General features: G+C 42.1%; 2 protein-coding genes across 2 annotated transcripts in view; one reads left to right on the top strand and one right to left on the bottom strand.

Moving 5' to 3' along the window:
- Positions 1-2,909, top strand: part of B4GALT4 (beta-1,4-galactosyltransferase 4) — a 30,696-nt gene extending 27,787 nt beyond the window's left edge. Inside the window, exon 8 of the mRNA XM_010357447.2 lies at positions 1,973-2,909. Coding sequence (XP_010355749.1) covers positions 1,973-2,105 — 133 coding nt within the window. The 3' untranslated portion in view covers positions 2,106-2,909. The remainder of the gene's footprint in view (positions 1-1,972) is intronic.
- A 6,478-nt stretch (positions 2,910-9,387) lies between these two features.
- The window catches only part of UPK1B (uroplakin 1B), a 32,104-nt gene continuing 17,617 nt past the window's right edge, over positions 9,388-23,874 (bottom strand). Inside the window, exons 6-8 of the mRNA XM_010357446.2 lie at positions 20,825-21,004; positions 15,986-16,069; positions 9,388-10,619 (exon numbers count right to left, since the gene is read on the bottom strand). Of these exons, the coding sequence (XP_010355748.1) occupies positions 10,569-10,619; positions 15,986-16,069; positions 20,825-21,004 (315 nt within the window). The 3' untranslated portion in view covers positions 9,388-10,568. The remainder of the gene's footprint in view (positions 10,620-15,985; positions 16,070-20,824; positions 21,005-23,874) is intronic.

The following is a 23,874-nucleotide window of genomic DNA, read 5'->3' as shown; positions in this document are numbered from 1 at the left end:
CAAGCACTGATGACTTGGTGTTTCCTAGCATCCTTCAGGATGTAGTTCTTGTACTTTTTGGTACTCATATTGTCTCATCTTTGGCCAATGGGATCTTCTTCAAGCTGGGTCCGGAATCCCAGTAGTCCTCGAGAGCTTCCCTCCCTCTGCTCTGCCGTGACGAGATGTTCTAGGTTCTTCTTGTACTTTTCATGCCTTGGGAATTGGCCTATTCCCCAAGGAATCCTGGCAGATAAGCCAGTTCTTATGAGGCTTTGATTGAAGAATCTGTATTTCTTTATTCTGATTTTTCCCCTTAAATTTTCAAACAGTATTAAGGGGCTTTTTGTGCTTTTGTTATAGTCTACATTTTAAAGCAATATTAAAGTGCTTTCAGCCTGATATTAAAGAGTCCTGTTAAAGTTTATTTGTTTTTTTCAAGGCAGGGTTTCACTCTGTTTGTTACCTAAGCTGGAGTGCAGTGGCGTGACCATGGCTCACTGCAGCCTCAACCTCCCAGGCTCAAGCAATCCTCCCAGCTCAGCCTCCCAGGTAGCTGGGACCACAGGCATGTGTCACCATGCTTGGCTAATTTTTTTAATTTTTTGTAAAGATAGGGTCCCATTGTGTTGCCAAAGGCTGGTCTCAAACTCCTGGGCTCAAGCAATCCTCCTGCCTCAGCCTCCCAAAGTTCTAGGATTACAGCATGAGCTACCACGCCTGGCCTAAAGTTTATATTTTAAAGCATTATTAAATGACTTTTTGCCCTTTTGGTAGAGTCAACCACTCCAACAAAATAGCTGTTTCTATTTTCTACGTTTTTCTAGTCATTGTCCATAGGTGTGCATTTTTCTCTTTATATTAAAAAATTAATTATTGAATAGATACAAGAGTGCTCCTAAATTGTATGAAAAGTGTGAAGATTCTTGATGCCATGAGCACTGCTGGTATCTCCCACCCCCACTCTGAGTGCATGACCTGTGTGGTCCCTCCTAATCCTGTAGTCTCCCCCTTTGCATCTCCCCTATCCACCTACCCAGGTAACACCTCTCTGAATTTTTGTGATAAGTATTTGTGATAATGATAGTTATTTCTGCTGTTTCTTGGTTTTCTTGTTTTCCCATATGTTTGTATCCCTAAACAAAAGATTGCTTAGTTTTGCATGTTTTTCAACTTTATGTAAATGAAATCACACTGCATTTATTCTTGTCTGACTTTATTTAGCTGAACGTGATGCATCTGATCCCCATCCCTATTGTCATGGGTAACCAGCATTTATTGTTTTCACTGCTGCGCAAGTAGAACCTATTCAGTTCACTGCCCGCTTGTCTTCCCAGATTCCATGGCTCTGGCCACACTAGTGACTTCTTTAAATGCATCCTGCTCTTTTGCGTGTCTGTGCATCTTGCCCAGGGTGGTCTCTCTGCTTGGAGTGCTCTTTCCTTCACCTTCTTCACTTGTTGAATTTCTCTGTTTTAACCTTACTGAAATTTCCCTTCTCCCTGACGCCTCGCCAGACTTCCTCATTAGGTTAGGTCGCCCTTCATTCATCCTCATCTACATACATTCCAAAATTTTTGGAGGCTTGTGAAAGCTATGTACCCACCTACAGACACAAACTTTCCTTATAACACAGGAAGATTCAGAGATCCCCTGAAGCTCAGCTGAGGATCAGTTAGCAGTGGATGGCACATATCCTGTTGTATCTGTGTTCCTTGCACATCCTTCTGTCCTGTAGACTAGAGGCTCACTGAGTGCAGTGACCCTTTTCATCATGGGTCCCTGGGTTCTCACATGTAGTCTGACACATGAATACATGGCTATCACGTCTGTCACCTTCAATGGGGAAAACAAACTTTGTAATAATAGGAAACACAACAGGTACAATAATTTACAAAAATATGTTTGCCAAATTTCGGGGCAAGGCAAAATGCAGTGGAGACATACATTAAATTCTTGTCTTATCATTCACATTTGTTCTTTTTATCTTTAGGATGAAGCTCTTACACCAAGTGTCACGAGTCTGGAGAACAGATGGGTTGAGTAGTTGTTCTTATAAATTAGTATCCGTGGAACACAACCCTTTGTATGTCAACATCACAGTGGATTTCTGGTCTGGTACATGATCCTGGATCTTTTGGTGATGTTTGGAAGAACTGATTCTTTGGTTGCAATAATTTTGGCCTAGAGACTTCCAATAGTAGCACACATTAAGAACCTGTTTCAGCTCATTGTTGGGCTGAATTTTTCCTTTTTGTATTTTCTTAGCAGAGCTCCTGGTGATGTGGAGTATAAAACAGTTGTAACAAGACAGCTTTCTTAGTCGTTTTGATCATGAGGGTTAACTATTGTAATATGGATACTTGAAGGACTTTATATAAAACGATGACTCACAGGATAAAATGAATGCGATTTGAGGACTCTGGTTGAAGGAGATTTATTTAAATTTGAAGTGATATGTAATGGGATAAAAGGCCACAGGAAATAAGATTGCTGAATGTCTGAGAGAACCAAAGTTGTTCTTGTCCAGTGTAGAAAGGTACGAAGATACAATACTGTTATTCATTTATCCTGTACAATCGTCTGTGAGGTGGTGGGTCCCAGGTGAGAAGAAGGCCACAAAAGAGGGGAGAAAACGTGACGAATCAAGATGCAGTGAACTTGGGAATGAAGAGGTAGCAGGAGGGCAGAGTATCTCCTGCAGAGGCAGCAGCAGCTGAGCTGGTTTCAGCTGCTGATAGCCTGCAGGGGAGGCACCTGCCCAGGTATGCCTTCCAGTGATGCCCACCAGAGACACATTATCTATTAGTTTTTAGAGTTTTTGTAAAATGATTTTGTACAAGTAGGATATGAATTAGCAGTTTACAAGTTTACATATTAACTGATAATCAGTACGTCTATCAAATACCTCTGTAGTAAAATGTGAAAAAACTTTGAGTGTTCCTTCGTGTTTTTTTATCTTTGAGGCCTACAGATATATTCATTTCAGTATCCATAATTCTAAAGAGGTTAAAAACAGAACAAATGAAACAAAGCCCTCCACTCCCTCTGTCTCCCATCCTTCTGTCCCTCTCTCTTGTTCGTCTCATGTGTGACCTCCTTGTGGAACCAGCTCCAGTCTTAGGATAGGCCCATCTGTGTCTCACTCCCGGGGCACCTCCATGAATGCATTATGCTTATCACACAAGCTCTGGGGGTTCTCAATCCATGATTATTGTAAGACACCTCAACAGTTAAACTTTAACATGAATGAGTGCCAGCCAGGAAGTTTAAATAATATCTAATCCTTCCCAAGCAGGGAGAGGGAGTAGGAAGGTTTGGTGCTAAGAAAAAACAAAGAGTTATCACCACCCAAATGGGGAAAGAGAATTTGAAAGGGCAATACACTTTATAGACATGACAGGTTTACCTAGGGCTGGCTTGGTTTTGGTTTAGCTTTTAACTCAGCACAGGGAGCAAAAGAGCAAAAGTGTTTTTTTTTTCTTTTCCTTTTTTTTTTTTTTTTTTTTTTTTTGGCAACAGGGTCTTGCTCTGTCACCCAGGCTGGAGTGTGGAGGTGCAGTCTCGGCTTCCTGCAGCCTCCACTCCCCAGGCCCAAGTGACAATCCTCCCACCTCAGCCTCCCGAATAGCTGGGGCCATAGGCGCTCACCACCACTCCCAGCTATTTTTTTGTCTTTTTAGTAGAGTTGGGGTCTCACCGTGTTGCCCAGGCTTGTCTTGAACTCTAGAGCTCAAAATCAATCCACCTGCCTGGGGTGCCCAAAGTGCTGGGATTACAGGTGTGAGCCACAGTGCCTGGCCATGGTTTTTCTTTACTTAGCAGAGAAATACTCAGGGTTTTCATGTTTTTTGCTCAAGCTTTGTAAAGGAGCTTCTTTCTTGGGAGAGTTGCTAATGGGGCTGTATTGAGTGTACTGAGTAAATCTCCCCCTCACTGTCCCTTCTCTTTTCTATAGAACCTTTCTCTAGAGCTCTGTCCCAATTTGCTTGACCATGACCATATTAACAGATGGTAATTGAGAGGTTGTAGGTCCCTCCCTCATCATGGTTGGGAAGGGCAATGGAAGAGAATGGTGTGTGCAAGGAATTTGACGATCTGTATTTGAGAACTCAATTTCTTACTCAATGGAAATGGAACATAGCTAGTACCATGCAGAAATTCTGTTTTTTTTTTTTTGACATCTGCAGTTTTTCAGTGTTGGAAATGACCAAACGATGCCTTTTACTTTTCTTCAGGTAATTCTTCCAACCAAGATAATCTAAAAGTCCCTTAAATGACTTGTTATGAAACTTCTTGAGATGGAAGATAGATTTTTAAGACCTTGACACTGCCACTGTGGCACTTTCCCTGCACTGGAGCGTCAAAAACTGGTGACATGGGGCATGAAGCTGCTTGCCCATTCACTGCTGCCTCCCTCCATGCTCTTGCCTCTCCGCTGGGCAGGGGGTTAGGCTTCAAAGGAACTGGCTTCCTCCAGTTCCTGCCCTATACATTTTTTCATAGTTGCCACAAAGAGGCCTACCGTTTTAAATATTGTAGAGATAGCTATGCCTACTATAATTTCTAAGGATTATATGGGGGCAGGCTATTTGGATATCACAACTGCCTAACACAAAGAGTGTGTTACTTTGAAGTTTTTATTGATTTTTTTTTTTCCTCACCTATACTGGCATTCATTTCTATAGTGCTTTACAGTTTGTGATATCTTTACACACACTTTATTGATGCTGCTGACTTTTTTTTTTTTTTTTTTTTTTTCTTTTTTTTTTGAGACAGAGTCTCACTCTGTCACCAAGGCTGGAGTGCAGTGGCACAATCTTGGCTCACTGTAGCCTCCACCTGCCGGGTTCAAGTGATTCTCCTGCCTCAGCCTCTCAAGTAGCTGGGACTACAGGCATGCCTCACCATGCTCTGCTAATTTTTGTATTTTTAGTAGAGATGGAGTTTCACCATGTTGGCCGGGCTGGTCTCGAACTCCTGACCTCAGGTGATCTGCCTGCCTTGGCCTCCCAAAATGCTGGGACTGCAGGCGTGAGCCACTGTGCCTGGCCGATGCTTCTGACTCTTGAGCTAAGAGGGCAGACGAGTAAGTAGAGGTCCCAGCCAGGAGAGTGACTTGCCAGGAGTCTGACAGGCAGCAAATGGCAGAGTCAGAGCCAAACTGAGGCCATCTGACTTTCAAGACCATTACACCATATTGCCGCCTTCTTGGCTTCTCTTATTCTTTGCAGTAATTTTCCTGAATGTATGTCCTTGTCGGAATTCCTGCAGAGGGTTAGTATGGGCTGGACCCTGAAAAGTGCATTCCTGTTCTCAGCTGCTCTCAGAACTTTGTCCCCAACTCCCTCCCTAGTTTTTCTGCCCTTACCCCCGTCACTTCCACTCAAGCCCCAATGGATAGATTTCCTGGGAGCCCCAAAATTCTCTGTGAATGGACTTGAGTGAGATAAAAGGCATTTTCTCCCAGACTTGAAATTCACTTTCCCCAATCCTATTCATATATGCAGTCCCTACCAAAAACCATTAACATATTCTGCAAGATGAAGCATATTCAGGTACATTTCATAAGTTCCTTTTCACCAATCACATTCTATAACTTAAAAAACCCTCTATCCTTAGTGCCTTCCATATTTTATGCTATTTCTACCATCGTTGATTTTTTTGTATATGCATAACCATCTTATACCTGCTGAGAGGGCATGATCATTCTAAAAATATACTCCACCCCTAGGAAGTACACCTGTACAGGTAAAGGCTCCATTGTTCCACTGATAATTTTTAAGATTTAAATAAAATTATCAAACCTTGTGTGCCCATGTGTGGAGTATATGTGTGTGAGAGAGAGAAAGAGAGAGAGAGAGAGAGAGAGAAAGAGAGAATGAGAGAGAGATGTGGGGGCTTGGAGCAGAGGTTGGTGAAGGGTGGGACATAATAAACTAAGTGCTTGCTCTGTATCAGTTTCCCTGATATAACTTCCTGATTGGCCTTTCTTATAGGATGATGCACACTTTACGTATCTTACTGAATCCTCCCAGTCCTGTGGGAGGAGAGACCAGTTTCTCTGAAGCAGGCTCCAAGAAGCTAAGTGACTTGTCAGAGAGCTGGGATTTGGAGCCAAGTACTTTGACTCCAAAGTTCATGTTCTTAACCACTTCATGGTGATAAATAAGTAAATATACCTACACCAGGGAGGAATAAATAAACCTTATTTCCTTGAGGAAATAAGGATGGGAAAACTAACTTGGAGAGTGTCAATGTCTTTCAGCCAACCCCCCCCCCCCCCCCCCGGAACACATTGCAGATAAATTAATTGGGTTAGAGTTGATCAAAGGGTACAAAATTTCAGTGGAGGAATAAATTCAAGAGCTCTATTTGGAAAAAAATTGGGATTGTGACTAGTTGCAATCGTTGCAGTGGCCAGATCCCATGAAGGGATCCAGAAACATTGCAGATCCCCCATGGGGGATCCACGAAGCAACTCAGTAGAAGGAAGTTAGAACTATTACAGCATTTGGGCTTTGGTTGGGTCATTTGGGGAGGGTCCAAGAAAGGGTTTGCTGTGTTGGATATTATCAGAAAGCAGGGGCAAGTCCATGGTTGTGTATTTCAGTAAGTTTTATTTGTTGGGAGGGAGACTAGCAAGAGAATAAAGCTGTAATTGGGAAGACATAGAAGTCACTAATTTTAGCCAAGAAAGCAGGTGTTTGGTTTTTTGTGGGTGGCACAGTGACCTTGTTTTTGTGCGTAGACAAAATTATGCAGTGGCCTTGGCTTGCCTTATTTTATCATGGTCTCAGAGTGACCCTATGAGGCTGGTATTCTGTGAGATTGTTTATTTCTAACGGGAGAATAGTTGAGCCTAATTGTGAGTGCCTCACCAGCTTCTGTTGCTCTGTTCTTTTTTCAAGAGGAACTCAGGGTAGAAACCTCTAGATAGTAGGGCATGACAGTACCATTTCTCCAAACTCCAGGATTTGGCTATTTGTGTCTTAACAATGTGGAGTGGGAGGGTGTGCTGGGGGAAGGGTTGGTTGAAGAAGGATATGGGATCTCTGTGTTTCTCGGCAAGGCTGCGTTTCTCTGCAATGTTTCTGGATCCCTTCATGGGATCTGGCCACTTGAGCCTTATAATACAATAGCAAACACAATAGTCTATAGCTACCCTCCTTTGGGGTTCTTCTTTGATTCGGTCTCACTTGTACAAGCTGAGAAGGAACTGGAAGAGGCATTAGAGGAAATACTAGACCCAGAAGGAGAAAGGAAATTGTTCCATCAATAGAAAGGAGAAACCAGCTTAGTTTCTAATTCCTCAACCACAACACAGGTTGTCAGATTGGTTGGGGTGGGGGTGTGAGATTGAGAGGAGATTAGATTTTCAAGTTCACATGACTAGTATTCCTTTTCTTTATGCGTAGCCAGAAAATATCTGATCTTTTACTTAAAATAGAAGCAGTTCCTGTTTATTCCAGCTGATGTAGACAAAGAAAAGCTCCAAAGCTGACAAGTAGGAGCAGTGGGCTTGTAAACATTAAATGACAAACTGTTTGCCTGCCAGGAGCCTGTGGAGCAATCTAGGGAGGGAAATGGCCAGCCAAGAGAGCATGATGACCTGCCTGGTGTTGCAATCAAGTAAAACTTGCGCAAATTAGCCTGACACATTTTTGGTGTTAGGTAGTAATTATTTTTTGCCCACCTGATAAGCAGGCCAACTGTTGAAGAAGGAAACTTCACAAGAGAGTTGTGTCTGGGCCTGTCTCATGCTCAGCAAGCTGCCAGGTCCCTAGAGCCAAGCCGCCTGGCTCTTCTTTGCCTCCCTGGTTTGCTGGGGCTGGGGCTGGGGCTGAGCCTGGGCCTGCCTGAGCATTGGCTTGGGACCACTTCCAGTCCCTGGAGCCAGAAGGAAGAGGGGCAAGGCTGGGACTCCAGGGAAGGTGGAGGGAGATGGGAGCAGGAATTGGGCAGAACAGAAACTGTCCTGAGGTCAAAACAGGAGAGCCCTGTAGAGGGAAGCGCAGGAGTCCTGAATGGCCGGACTCTGCAGGGTGATCCTCAGACCTCGTTTCTGTCTTAGCTGAAAAGTGTGTCCTCCTTAAGTGTTGGAGCCCCAGGACATAGTGGGTGCCTGTGTTTAGGACCTCATTTTTTTTTGGAAGGAGCAGAGCCTACCTCCATTTACAGCAGACTTTGCACCTTCTATAAAGGAGGAGGCTGAGGCTCCAGGAAGGAAGCTACCTGGAGAGGGGGCAGGGGGCAGGAGCTCACTGAAGGCCCTTTCTCTTTTAGTTATTGCTTGGTAAGGAAGTCAGGGGGTAAGATTGAAGGAGCAGCAGGTGGGCCATCTTGTCCCACAATGGGTCTTTCACGCTGCCACTGCTGTGCTGGAATCCACCAACTAGAGATCAACCTCAGTTATCAAGAACATGTCATAGAGATTGAGAGAGTGGAGATGAGTTGTCACCCACTCCTTAGTATGAATTGGTTTCCAAAAAGGCCTTCCCCTGACCTAGCCGAGATCCAATCATAAGATGGGAATTTTGCATGTAGAGAGAATCTTGGAGCATGAAGCCCTGCAAGGGAAGCTGGGAGTGGGTTTGGGACAGGAATTGCTTAGGCAGTGGGGAGATGAGGGCACTGGAAAGCCCAGTGAGTGGTGGAGGCAAAAGGCACCAGAATACACAGGGGAGAGTGTGGGGAGGGAGATGAGAGCACAGCTGTTTCAAACTTTGCCCAGAGAAAGTTCCTTCCCTCTCCTTCCATCTTCTCAAGGACCACAGAGAGAACCTTTTCAGCCAAGCACAGGTGTCATTTATCTCGATATCCCATGATCTTCATTCAGGAGAGACAAGGGGGTCAAGGAGAGGAGAGCTGGCTGTGCTGTCAGGACATGGACCTTTGGTTCCCTCTCCTGGGAATCAGGGATTGGGCTCTTGCACCTGCTTTACAACCAAGGCAAGTCCCCTCCAATCCTTGTCCCTCTGCTGCCCCACCGCTCAGCCTCACTCACAGGTACCTGGTGGGGACATGGGATGGGGGTGCTGCCTGCGTCTGAGTCAGCTGGGAGCAGGACGCCAAGGTGACAGGTATGTTTTCTTCATGAAGGACACACAGTTCTGCAGTTAGCATTGGTGAGGTTTCCACTGCTTCCAATTGCAAGAGGAAAAGGATTTGAAGAGCCTTAGTTTCATCACTGCTTCTGGGGTAAGTGTAGCAGGAGCGAAAAGTAAAAGTGAGCATAGAAGTTCCCACCGTTCAACTGTATGGCGGGGTTTGCCAGCATCCAGCAGGAAGCCACACCCTGTGTCTGCAGTTTCTACCTCCTCCACTTTAATTCCCAGGCTTTAGGCTTTTCTGTTGGAAAACTATTTTGTTAGACTCATATACGACATTGGTAAAAATGAAAGTGAACAGATTTTAAAGCCCTCTTTATTTATAAGACTAGACAAATGTTGAGTTATAAGAATTTCCTTCAGGACCACAAATGGAAACAGTTCAGATGAGAAATATTTTGACAGTAAACAGAAATCCCTGTAAATCATCCCATTCTATTGGCTGGCTTGCTTCTCTCCAGTTTGAAATGGTCTCAAGCTGAGACCATTCAGGGCAAAGTCTGAGTAAATATATAACAGGCACCTTGTCTGTCCACAGAAGTCCCCACACTTTCTTTTGTTCGTTTGGAGACACAGTCTGGCTCTTTCATCCAGGCTGGAGTGCAGTGGTGCGATCTCGGCTCACTGCAACCTCTCTCTTCCGGGTTCAAGTGATTCTCCTGCATCAGCCTCCCAAGTAGCTAGAATTACAGGCACCTGCCATCATGCCTGGCTAATTTTTGTATTTTTGTAGAGATGGAGTTTCACCATGTTGGCCAGGCTGGTGTTGAACTCCTGACCTGAGGTGATCTGCCCGCCTCGGCCTCCCAAAGTGCTGGGATTACAGGCAAGAGCCACCACGCCCAGCCCACACTTATAATTACCGGAGAACTGAGGCTACTAAACACGTACCACTCTGCAAGGTATGAAAGAAAATTTGAACCACTGTTAAGAATTATTCTGGAGAATAAAAGGATCTGAAGGTGGCATGAAGAGAATCACCTATCTCCGTACATGGGAGCTACTCTAGAAAGAAATGCAAAAGGTATATTTCAGTAATGTTTTCCTGGCTTCTCTGTTCCCCTGACAACACTGAGATGAATAGAAGCCTTGGAAGCTTCTTTTAGATAACGGTAAGAGATACGGGCAGATTGCTAGCCAAATGCAGCTCTGGGTTAGTGTGATAACACAGGTTCCTTCTAATGCATTTATTTTCCCAGATTAAAAATAAGCAGGGATGGAAGTAGTTATTATGCGTTTTTCAAATTCTCTTTTCAACAGTCTATATAAATGTTGCAGAATCCTAGACTAGGATGAAAAGTAGGAGTCATGGGAACTGCAGGAGCCTGAGATCCTAAAGGAAGTCCGTACCATCTGACTTGGCAATGTAAGACACACATGTTAGTGTGGGGCACAAACTGGGAATATTAGGAGAGAGCTGGTTCCAGCACCACATCCAGAGTCACTTGGGGAAAGAGGTATGGTGGCAATCCTTTATGCTTAATATTCAATTCTGCTCCAGTAGAACATGGTACCCAGGAGAACCCAAAACTGGAATAGAAAAAAACAAGGAAAAATAAATAAGGGATTGTTTTACAAACACCTCATTCTTGGAAAAAAATGATGTTAGGTTCATTCAGGCTTAGGTGACAACAGATATTTTTGTTTGTTTTTCTTTATTCTTTAAAAAAAAAAACAAAATGGGATACATGTGCAGAACGTGCAGGTTTGTTACACAGGTATACGTGTGCCATGGTGGTTTGCTGCACTTATTGACCCATCCTCTAAGGTCCCTTCTCCTCACCCATCACCCCTCAACAGGCCCTGGTATGTGTTGTTCCCCTTCCTGTGCCCATACGTTCTCATTGTTCACCTCCCACTTATGAGTGAGAACATGCGGTGTTTGGTTTTCTGTTCCTGTGTTAGTTTGCTGAGGATGGTGACTTCCAGCTTCATCCATGTCCCTGCAAAGGACGTGATCTCATTCCATTTTATGGCTGCATAGTATTCTAGTGTGTATGGACCACATTTTCTTTATCCAGTCTATTGCTGATGGGCATTTGGGTTGGTTCCATGTCTTTGTTAGACAACAGATTTTTAAAAGTAATCTCGTTATAAGCAACATCACTGGGCCAGATGTGACACCAAATCCATCCTGCTCCAAAGCATCACTTATCACCTGCCACTCAGGCAGCTTCTCTGTTCCCCACATTCTCATCCCAGTTCTCATCCTAGACTCCTTATCTTCTGGGGTTGCCCTTTTCGTCTGTGCTAAACTTTTTTTTGCCATCAAGGCCACTTATCCTCCAATGCCTTCCTGTTTCTAGTATGTACCATTTTGGGGTAAGCATTCCTTGCTTCTAGTATTAAACTTCTCCCAGGGAACTTCTCTTTTTTCCTAAAATGCTTGTGACCTGGAATGGCTGCCTCTGAAGAAAGCCACAGAACTGAAGATACCTGACTTAGGCAAGGGCTGAGTTTTATTTTAGTTTATTTGGGCTCTGTTTTAGATCTGGCACTTACTCCTGGGTAACTTTAGCCAAGTCATTTAAATTTCCTGAGCTCCAGTTTCTACATTTATAAAATAAATGTAACATCTCTACCTACCCCAGAGCTAGAGCAGTGAATGAGATAATGAAAAAATAACAGGATCTAATGTTTATTAGAATACCTTATTATGCATCGAGCACTGTTCTAAGTGTTACCCATGTAACTGAAGTTAATGCTTCCAAAACCCTATGGAGAAATGGAGGCACAGAGAAGTAACTTATCCAAGGTCATAGAACTAGTAGGTGGTGGAGCTGGGATTCAAATCCAGGCAGTCAGCTTCAGAGTTTATCTAGTTAATCACTAAGAAAAAGCCCCTTGCAAGCAACAGTGAAACGAGCATGCTTAAAAGCTCTCATTAAGCACAATTCTTGAGAGCCCCACTGAATTTCTCTGTTCCTTGTAAGACGGGAGACTGGCTACCTGCTTAGCTACTGTTGTGGGGATTTAATATTGAAAATATTTGACATGACGCCTTGTTTATAGCAGCTCTCAATACATTTAATCATTTAATTCCCTTCCCTTCCCTCTTTTGAATTTCAAGAGGGAATTAACTAGATACAGAGTTTATTTGATACTTGTGGAAAATCAAGGGTTACAACTGGTTTGGAGTTCTGAGATACTCAAAGCCTTTAAACATTATCCCACTCTTCCTGCTAATATGGCACAAATAGAAACTTCACTGTTACCTTTCATTCATTCAACAAATGATTGAGCTCTTATTACATGCTGTGCTTGGCACTGGGGTTACAAAGAACAGCTGGTTCTCAGCTTTTTGCAGTCAAATACGTCATCATGGACACGTTCCATCATAGAGGTGTGCACAGCATCTTGTGAGAGCTCCTAACAGGTTGGGTTCAGGGATCATGAAAGACCCCTTGAAGGAGTTGATTTCCCTCTCCTTCCTGCCTCACTCAATTTATCACCCCCTAAGCCAGCATTTCTTTCTCTTTTTCTCTTTTTTTTTTTTTTTTTTTTTTTTTTTTTTTTGAGATAAGAGTCTTGCTCTGTCACCAGGCCGGAGTGCAGTGGCATGCTCTCAGCTCACTGCAACCTCCGTGTCCTGGGTTCAAGTGATTCTCCTGCCTCAGCCTCCCGAGTAGCTGGGATTACAGGTGCATGCCACCACACCCAGCTAACTTTTGTATTTTGAGTAAAGATGGGTTTCACCATGTTGGCCAGGATGGTCTTGATCTCTTGACCTCGTGATCCACCCACCTCAGCCTCCCAAAGGCCAACATTTCTTAAAGCATAGTGTTATGGTTCAGCTATGTCCCCAATCAAATCTCATCTTGAATTGTAGCTTCCATAATCTCCATGTGCCATGGGAGGGACCTGATGGGAGATAATTGAATCATGGGAGTGGGTTTTTTCCATGCTGTTATCCTGACAGTGAATAAGTGTTGTGAGATCTGATGGTTTTATAAAGGGCAGTTCCCCTGCACACGCTCTGTTGCCTGCTGTCATGTAAGACATGCCTTTGCTCCTCCTTCGCCTTCTGCCATGATTGTGAGGCCTCCCCAGCCATGTGGAACTATGAGTCCGTTAAACTTCTTTTTCTTTATAAAGTACATGGTTTTGGGTATTTCTTCATAGGACTGTGAAAATGGACTAATACACATAGTAAACACCTGAAGGGTGGTTCAGGAGCCCATTATGTAAGACTATCTGAATAATAATGAGAACTTATTTGCCTTTTCACTGTTTTCCTATTTGCACTGATGGTGTAAAAGCAGTAGAAAGTAAAACTGCTGGAGTAACAGCAAGAATCAAGGCAGAGTCACTAAACTGTGTTAGTGGTCATTGTGTCTTCACTGCTATGCATTTGCAGTAAAAAAAAATAAACTTTTTTTTTTTTTTTTTTTTGATATGGAGTCTTGCTCTGTCACCCAGGCTGGAGTGCAGTGGCTCGATCTCGGTTCACTGCAAGCTCCGCCTCCCAGGTTCACGACATTCTTCTGCCTCAGCCTCCCGAGTAGCTGGGACTACAGGTGCCTGCCACCATGCCCGGCTAATTTTTTTGTATTTTTAGTAGAAATGGGGTTTCACCATGTTAGCCAGGATGGTCTCGATCTCCTGACCTCGTGATCCGCCCGCCTCGGCCTCCCAAAGTGCTGGGATTACAGGCGTGAGCCACTGCGCCCAGCCAAAAAATAAAAACATTTGAAAAGCCAGTTTCACTTGAGATTGTCCTCAATGAAGCAGTAAGAACTACTAATTTTATTACATTTTGGTCTTTGAGTACACATCTTTTTAAATATTCTGCATGACAGTAAAGGAAGTATTCATTGATAAAGGAGTCTGTTGCATAGTGTAATATGGTTGTCTTAAAAGCACTTGCATGATTGTGTTGTGTACTGAATTTTTTTTTTTAAAGGAAACACCACTTTTACTTGAAAAAATGACGAACAGACAAGCTATGGTTGTTCAGACTTAGACAAGTGGCAGATATTTTCTTGAAAATTTACAAAGTGAGCCTGTCACTTCAAGGAAAACAACTGACAATATTCATTGCTGATGATAAATTTGAGCTTTCAAGCAAAAATCAGAACCCTGAAAAACTTGTAGCTGTCACCATGAACTTGATAGCATCCCATTGCTTAAGGTATTTTCTGATGTGACAATATCAATGCCACATGTGATTTTTTGGATATTGCATAAATAAATCAGTTAACATTTGGAAGATCTACATAACACAATGAACTAATATTTTTTCCAAATAAGCAATCTATGATGTTATAGAGTTATAAATGACTGAAAGATATATGCAAAGTGCAAGACAAACCAATGTAATGTATTTTGAACATAACAGTATGAAAAGCTCATTAACAGAATTTCAGATTCCAAATTGCACCTGATCTTTAAGAAGCTACTACTTGTGGGCTGGGTGCAGTGCTCATGACCATAATCCCAGTGCTTTGGGAGGCCAGGGTGGGAGGATTGCTTGAGGCCAGGAGTTCAAGACCAACCTAGGCAACAAAGCAAGCCCTAGGCACAATGGTGTGCACCTGTAGTCCCAGTTACTGGGGAGGCCAAGGCAGGACGATTACTTGAGTCCAGGAGTTGGAGGCTACAGTGAGCTATGATTGTGCCACTGAACTCCATCATGGGTGACAGAGTGAGACTCTGACTCAAAAAAAGAAAAGAAATGAAATGGAACTACTACTTGTGGAGTTTTGTGTAGCATTGAAGAATATTCACAATTTTCTTCACATTCACAATTATCTTCAGATTGCACTTCACAAGTTCAGATAATTGTGAATATTATTAAAACACTATTTTTTTCAATTAGAATGTATTTTCTTCAAATCATTCAACCGAGGCAACATATTACAACAGATTGAATGAAGGCGCAAATATGAGAATCTAGCAGTCTTCTATTTAGCTAGTCATTGAAGAGATTTACAAAAAAGTAACTATTATAAAATAGTTATTTTCCTTCTAAGGTTTATGTATGTTTGAACATTTTCATAATAAAATGTTGAAAAACTAAAAAAAAAAAAAAATAGTTATTTTCCACAAAAATATGTTGTGATAATTTTTAATGGGCTTATTATTTTAAAATAAATAAACATTTAAAATTTTTCTATGTTAATTTCCAAAGGGGTAAGTGCCAATAGATATAGGCCACATAGAGAAAAGCCTTTTGGAGTCCTCAATAATTTTTGAGAGCGTAAGGGGGTTCTGAAATCAAAAGTTTGTGACTGCTTCTCTGAGGCAATGGTTCTCAATCCTGACAGCAGATCATCTGAGGGAAATAAAAAATGCCTTGGCTCAACCCCCAGGTCAACTAAATCAAAGTCTCAGAGGTTGGGGTCCAAGCAATTTTTTAAAAAACGTTTCCCCACAGGGTTTTAATGTGTAGCCGGGGCTGAGAACCACTGCTCCAACCTCTTGCTGCATACGCGTCAGATAAAGTGGGCAGTAGGAAAGGATGAATCTGTCAGAGGCAGCTCTTTGGAAGGATCTGGGCTTATTAGTGTCAGGCAGGGGCCATCTAGATAGGTGACAGTCTTTGATATGTGGATGAAATGAATTAATAAGATCTGGAGACCGGGAGGAGCAGTTCACTAAGAACTCTGGCAAGGGAAAGAGGCTCTCCAGCCTTCTAAAGGCACCTGCGCATCAGTCAGCCGGAAGAAGGAGCTGGTGGGCAGGGCACAGCCTTTCCCTGGTAGGGGAAGTTAACTCCTTGCCTCTCAAGGGAACCCACTGTCCTTCCTCCAGTGCCAGAAGTTTCCTGACTAGCCTTCAGGCCTGAGGTTTTGTTTCTAGACTTTCTAGTGTGGTTGAGGTAACCAGTGGCACTCTCAAGGTCTCTCCCTATTATCATCTTCTCAGAGATAAAATATGTACTGGGAAATACTCACAGTCCAGCAGAGAATGGCAAATCCAAACCAGGCAACCCCCCAGGCATGTTGGTTCATTGGTCCAGAGATCAGTTCATAGCAGCCCTGAAGGAGTAGGCAATTCCGCATTAGTGTGAGAAGAACCAGAAAGCAAAGAAGAGGTTGATGGGAAAGCAGGTTCCTCTTGGAATCAATACTGCCCAAGAGTCTGATTTCATATATACCCAGGCTATTTCCACATCTCTGGGGACAGCCAGTGCTTTACTGAGGGAACACAAACAATACTGTTGAACAATGATTCTACATCACATTTATTTGTGTCTTTATCACTTAATCTCACTACAAAGTACTGCTATTTTAGCATAACACTCTTTCTATACTGAATACGTGGACAATAAATTCAAAAATCTTAATTCAATTTTTCCCTCCCCAAAGGTTTTATTGGTGATTGATTTGGAGGCAGTTACTTTTTGATTTGTTTGTTTTTAAATAAAAATGCTTCTGTCCATGAAAACCAGAGATCCCCTGTTGCCATTTTTAATAATCATTAAAGGAACCCCTGCATTATGCTCCCTGAATTCTCATTTGATGTTATATTTCAATGTTACTGGATTCTGATGAGACCTTGAAGGGTCACAGTGAGCATGCAAAAGAATAATTTTTTTATTCACCAAATCATTCATTCATGCATGCTACAAACCAGTAAGTATTTATACGTGGCACGCTCTATCCTAGTCACTGTGCTAAGTTCTGGAGTGATACACACGTGTAAGGCTAGAGCTGCCATCTGAGCAGCCTCTACCAAAGCTCTGGGAACCAAAGGGAATGCCTAGGAAATTCTATAACCAGGGCTGGTTCCATGGACCATGCGGCCCCGCCTCTCACCCCATCTTCCACTACTAGAGGAGGTTTCTCTATAAAGCGAATGAGCTTAAGCTTCAGGGCCCCTTACTTGAAAAACCCTTTCAAGGCCCTGTGCCTACTTTTGTATGCATATTTTTATTGTTTTTCCTAAGAAGGATCCTTCCCTATAATTTGTGTGTGAGGGTGGGGGTGGGGGGTTCCAGCCACAAAAAATCTACCTCCATCCTTCTACTCATCCTTCACTCATTCTGGCCTTGTCCTACTGATCTCCTTTGTGCTCCTTCAAAAAGCTGGGCCTGCTCCCACTTAAGGGCCTTTGCACTCACAGCTCCGTTCATGTAGAACTTTCCTCCCCAGTCTTCCAGGGTCTCATTTTCTCACTTAATTCAGACCTCTGCAAATATCATCTCAACAAAGCCTTTCCTGACAGTGGCAGAGAAAAAGACCCTTTCTCCATCCTACTCTGTATTCACCCTGCTTTATTTCTGCTCATGGCCTTTTTGGGCCTGGAATTTTATCATGTATTTGTTTGGTAACATGTTTATTTTCTGTCTCCCATGCTAGAATGCAAGTTCCATGACGGCAGAGATTTTATGTTGTTCATTGTTGAATTTCTAGAACCTAGAATAAGTGCCTGGCACATAGTAGACACCTAATAAACATTTATAGAATGAATGGAACATTAAGTAATGTTTACAACAGTATAACTTGCAACACACTTGATGGTTCACAGAACACTCCCATATCTGCTACTCCTGAGTCCTCCCAACAATCCCAGGAGGTGGGCATTCATTTAATTATATATATATAAGAGCCTTCTTATGCCAGGTACCAAGTACTGGCTGGGCATTTAGCTGTGGCAAACAGAAGTAGGCCTTGCCTTCATGAAGCTCACAGACAGAAGCCCCATTTTTTTCACCTCTTCTCATTTAGTGCCTTTTCGTGATGCTAGTCAATTTAGTGGTTCTTTACTTGATTTTCCTTCATTTCATCATAACATTTTTGGGGTATAGTGATGACAATTTGCATATAGCATTTCTGAGTCACATAAACCATAACATAGAATATATATATTTGCATCTGACATGCTGTGTGAAATTCTAGTTAATTTCTACTATTACCAAGCTTATAGTGACTTCCCTAATTTCATTAGTCTTCACAGCTGTAGCAGCACCTTTGTGCATTGTAGATCCTGAAAACCTACAATATGGATGTGAAAAAGTGAAGCATGGGCAGCACAGTGAGACCTCATCTCTACAAAAAATAAAATTAGCCAGGTCTGGTGGTACATGCCTGGAGTCCCAGTTAGTTGGGAGGCTGAGGTGGAAGGGAGGATCACTCGTGCCCAGGAGTTCCAGGTTGCAATAAGCTGTGATTGTGGCATGGCACTTCAGCTTGGGTGACAGAGTGAGACCCTGTCTCTCAAACAAAACAAAACCAAACAAAACAAATACCAGGCCAGGCACGGTGGCTCATGCCTTTAATCCCAGCACTTTGGGAGGCTGAGGTGGGCGGATCACAAGGTCAAGAGATCGAGACCATCCTGGCCAACATGGTGAAACCCTATCTCTACTAAAAACACAAAAATTATCTGGGTGTGGTTGTGTGCACCTGTAGTCCCAGCTACTTGGGAGGCTGCGGCAGGAGAATCGCTTGAACCTGGGAGGTGGAAGTTGCAGTGAGCCAAGGTCGTGCCACTGCATTTCAGCCTGGCGACAGAGCGAGACAGACTCCGTCTCAGAAAAAACAAAGAAAAGAAAAGGAAAACCATTCATTATTCACTTCTTTATTCACCCATCTATCAAACATTGGTGCTTGCCTTGTGCCAGGCATTATGCTAAGTACTAAAAATATCAAATCTGTAGAATCGAAAAATACACAGTCCTCAAGGAGACTCAGAAAAAATAGACTTGGGAACAAATATAGTTCCAGGTGGTGAATGCAATAATAGAAATAAAGTATACCAGGTCTTGGGGTGGCACCTTTTGCTTGGTGGGAAAGGACGGCAAGAGGGGACTTAGCAAGACCTATGGGCCAGGGAGAATGGTGGTGTGTGGGAATCTGGGAGGCTGGGCTAAGGAGTATCAGAAAGGATTAATAGATAAGAGATGATGTCAAAGGAGGAGAATGAGTGAGGTTGAGAAACAGGGAGCACAGGATGTCAGGAACAAAAAGAGGAATTTCAGAATTCAGGAATTTGGTGGAGGAGTAGGGCTGAGTGATGACGAATTTGTAGTTGGGAGGCAGTGGAGGTGGAGTTGTTAGAACAGATGAGGCCAGGGAACTGCAAGGGAACATGTTAGAAGCATTGTCAAAATGGGTGTGGAGGTCCCAAGATAGAGGAAAAGAGTTCATTGTATCTTTTCCTCAATTTCTCATGTATCTAAACTTGAGAAAAGTAAGTTGCTTCAGGTTTGTCCTCATAACTACAATATTATATGTGCTAGGAAAAAAATGTGTAACTATGAAATAAACTGGTTATATGAAGACAAATGTCTTATTTTCTTCCCTTTCAAAGAGGTAATACAGTTTGTACACAATTACAATCAATCAATTGTACACAATTACAATCCAACTTGCATGAGCCAGTTCCAATGTTGAAATATCAAAAGCCTTTTATAGTCCTGAGAATAATTATATTGCACAGCATGATTATAAGCAGCAAATTTAATTTTTAATAACAATCTGAATATAATTGATTAAAACAGTGCCAGACAATATTGCAGTCAAGCTCAGTGAGGGTTGCTTTGGACACTGCTGCAAAATAATCTAGATCACTCCCATGCCCTTTTCTGGAATAATGCATCCAGTTCCAGTCCAGTCACCCTGCCAGGTATGTGGTGATCAACAGTGCCATGTCCCTCAATCTGAAAGTGCAGTTTGTTCTACTCCCAAACAAAAGAGCCTGACATTTCTCAATTATTTAATGAGCTGGTACACAACTAGCTTTCCTTAAAGAAAGCTTTCCTGAGCAGAGCACAGCGTTTCAGTGTACAGTGTCAGCAGATGCTGACTACAAGTATATGGGGATTCTCACCAGGACTTTTGGGGAATATTAGTAAGTCTTCATTGGCTTAGAGTCTGTGCTTGAAGCCAGAAAACTCGTGTTTCAAAAGCCAGAGGGTTTTTTGAAAAGATGGACATTTACTAGTTGTGTGGCCTCGGCAAGGTATTTATTAGCATCTCTATATCTAAGTTCTTCATCTGTAAAGCACGGATCCTACTGGCACCTACTACTGAGCATTAAAGGAGATAGTATATGCGTGGCACTTGAAACAGTGTTTGGCATTTAGTAAGTATTCAATAAATGTTTGTTTTCATGATTGTAATCACATTATCCTCATCAGCCTGGAAACTTTTTCAAAAACTGTATGTATTTAAACTACCTTCCATCCAAATCACCAACCTAATGTTTATTAAGACTGTACTACTTTACCATTGAATAAGGAATGTGGATGTGTAATTACTACATTTATCCTCAGCAATAGTCATTGCTTTGGAATTGGCAAAACATTCTTTTTGCACATCATCCCTTCCAATTTACATTTTGCAAAACTAGAGGAAAACTTTGTTTAATGTAAATATTTCTTGAAATAGCAATTCTATACATTGTACAAATTGTCTTTATTTAAACGAAGTTGGATTCCGCTATTGCAATTCTCATGTTCTGTTACTTTTATTAGAATGTAAATTTGCCCCATCAGTCCCAGTATAGCATTTGCAGTTTATTAACAGAGAAGGAAATAGTTAACATGAGGTTTAGGGAAAAGAATGTAGAATTCCTTACTGAAAGACTATTTCCTACAGTTGACTTGCCCCATCAGTCCCAGTATAGCATTTGCAGTTTATTAACAGAGAAGGAAATAGTTAACATGAGGTTTAGGGAAAAGAATGTAGAATTCCTTACTGAAAGACTATTTCCTACAGTTGACCAATATTTTCCTCATAAAGAGCAGCAGAACCTCCTGGCAAGTCTTGGGAGGAGAGAGGACTCACCTGATTGTGATAAAAACCAGGCACGCCTAGTTTACAAGCCTCCAGGTTGAGAGGTTCTTTAAGATTGTTCATAACACAGCACTGACGAGGCCAGGGATAGTCAGCATCATTATTCTCAGTCCGGAAGGCAGACGTGTATTTTTGCCAGTCTGATGGACCATTTACGCCACAGCAGTTGTCCTGTCAGCAGATAAGAGATACAAAATTCTCTTTCGTGGTCCCTACTAGAGCCATTAATGTAGCAACTGAAATTTTATAGAGAAAGAAGATACGGAACGTGTACCATATCTTACATTTACTAAGAAGTCCCCAAATGACAGCTGAAGGTGTTGATAACTTACAACTTACAGTTTACAGTTTGTAAAATAATGTTTACACTTATTACTTTACTAGTCATTAGTGAGCCCTGTAGCCATTGATATGTTACTTAAACTCTCTAAGCCTCAGTTTCCTTAACTGTAAAATTGGAATATAGTACCTATCTCATAGAGTTTTTTTAAGGATTAAATGAGTTAATTTACTTAATGTGCGCAATACAGTGCCTGGCTTATGGTAAACTCTTAATAAATGTTAATTATGATTGATACTGTACTAATATCTTGATATAACAATGTGAGAGAGGAATAATTATTCTGATGTATGAGCAAATTGAGAATTGTAAAATTAAAAATTTTAGTGATGAAGTTATGAGTAATTGTTCTTGTTTTGCTTTTCTGTGCATTTAAACTTTTTTAAGAGTAATTAGGTATTATTTTTATAATGGGAGAAAATAAAGTGAAAAAAATAACCTGGTGACACACAGCTGTCTCCACATAGGGAAGGGAGATCAATTAATACATCCCTTACACTCTGGATAGAATTGAGAATACAGGACAAAACACAATTCATATAGCTTTCCTTCTTTATTATCAATTCTGCTAAAATCCTTCAAAAGGGAGGAAGTTAAAACTATGGGTATCTTGGAACTTTTAGAATGAATATATTTAAGTAAGCTTGATGATAAATCAACCATCTTTAAAGGATGTACAATTTTGTCACTATATTATGGGAAATATCTAACTAAGAAAAAGAATTACTCTGCATTCTGGGAAAAAATGGTTAAGTCTAAGCCAGGCTTATTTCAAACTAGGATTTAAGTGGAGACAGAGAAGAGTTAAGCATCCAGAATTGAGCTCTGCAGTGCTCCAAGCTTCAGATTTGGGTAAAGAGTGACAGCCCAGCAGAGGAGACTAAGCGGGAGTAGCCAGTGAGACAAATGCTGATAAGATGTCAAAGAAGATGAGGACAGAAACTTGGCCATTGGATTTGGCAGGATGGAGGTAATTGGTAATGATGACCAGGGTTGTTTTTGTTGAGTGGTGGGGCCAGAGGCCAATTGTAGTTGGATGAAAGCAGATGAGGGGGATGAAAATGGGGACCACAAGTGTAGGCGTCTCTTCTGAGATTTGCTGTGGAATAAAACAAAAGAGTAGTAGAACAGAAGAGTGGGTGAATGTTGGACAAGGGAGTCTTTTTATAAGATGGACAATTTAAGATATCCATGTAGGCTGATGAAAGGGAGAAACTGATGAGGCAGATCAGAGCAGGGAAGACTGTCGGGGCAAAGGAGATGGAATGCAGAACAGAAGCAAAAGAGCTAGACAAAGGACAGCCCATGTGTCATAACAAGAGAGAAGGCAAAATGCACAGGTGTAGATCAATGTAGATTTGATGAGAAAGATGAGCTGGTTCTTGTCTAATTGCTTCTATATTCTTAAAAACATATGAGGTCAGGTCATCAGCTGAGAGGGAGGGTGAGGAGCGATGTGGCAGGCATGAAGGAAGAACATGTGAAATAGTGACAAGTGAATTTTCTGGGAAAATATACTAGGAAATATTATCTGCCCATTTGAACTCTGTGGTCACAAGTTTAAATTGAAATTATCACAGTTGTGTGACTTTTCTCAGCAATGTTTAACTCTTAGAGTATAAACGAAGAGTGAGCAAAAAGCTGTATTCTACTCAGTGGGCTTGGTTAGGAAAGAGTGACCAACAGAGAAGGGTAGGGAAGGAATGGCTATGGGGCTGGACTTGAATATGGGTTAGGCAAAGAGCAAAGAGAAAACATGAAAGGGGTGATAGAAAGTTAAAAAGTGGTCAATTAATTGGAGGTCCTAATGGGGTAAAATTATTAGAATTGAGATATTAGAATAAATGAAATAAATAATAGAAATTAGTGGTCAGAGAGTAGAATGTTCTTAGTGGCACAGTTATTGGTGATGGCATGCTGGCTACGGTCATGGAAGAGGGTGGAGGTAGGGTGGAAGACAAAATCTTTGAAACGGGGTAGGACAAGGAATTGTGAGACCAGATGTTGTGGAGTCATCCACGTGGCTGCTGAAGTTTCTAGGTGGGATGTCAGGAGTATGACTGAAGAGGTAGACAGTGAGTGAGATATTGAAATCCCTAACGAAGGCAGGAGAACAACTGGGGGTAGGGAGGCTGGTAAGTAATGACAAGGAGGGATAAAGGGTGATGTAGATCGAGGAAGCAAATAGTATGGCAGCCAAGGGGAGCAAGAAGGAGCCTAGCCAATTTCCAGGTCCTATGGTACATGGATATGGGAGGAAAATGAAGCGCAGGCAGTACTCCCAGGAGATAGCCAAATTTCCAATGAAGCAAGAAAAAGATACTAAAGAGTTCATAGAAGGAGTGATGGCTATAAGGGAGTTTGCTGATGATAGACTGTAAAAAGTTGGTGATGGGGTGTGGAGTAGGAGCAGGGGCCAGTGAGGAAGCTGGGTCAGATTGGTAGTTATGTAGAGGATAACAATTTGTGTACAGAGGGCAATGTGGGGGTGATGATGGATATTCTGGAAGACTTGGACTTTTGATGGCATTGGAGATAAACATGGACATAAACTATGATTGCCAGTTGGAGAAAATTGGGTGATCAAATCAAGACATAGTGCCTGGTCCTTGGGAAGACGAGCTCACAGTGGTTGTGAAGAGGTGCCAAAAAGGCGGAACAGGCAGTAATTATCACTCAAGTTCACTGTGGGGCAGAGAAA

Source organism: Rhinopithecus roxellana, chromosome 1, assembly GCF_007565055.1.
Source record: "Rhinopithecus roxellana isolate Shanxi Qingling chromosome 1, ASM756505v1, whole genome shotgun sequence".
Lineage (NCBI taxonomy): Eukaryota > Metazoa > Chordata > Mammalia > Primates > Cercopithecidae > Rhinopithecus > Rhinopithecus roxellana.
The sequence above is the reverse complement of the archived record's forward strand: the minus strand, read 5'-3'. Positions and strand labels throughout refer to the sequence as shown.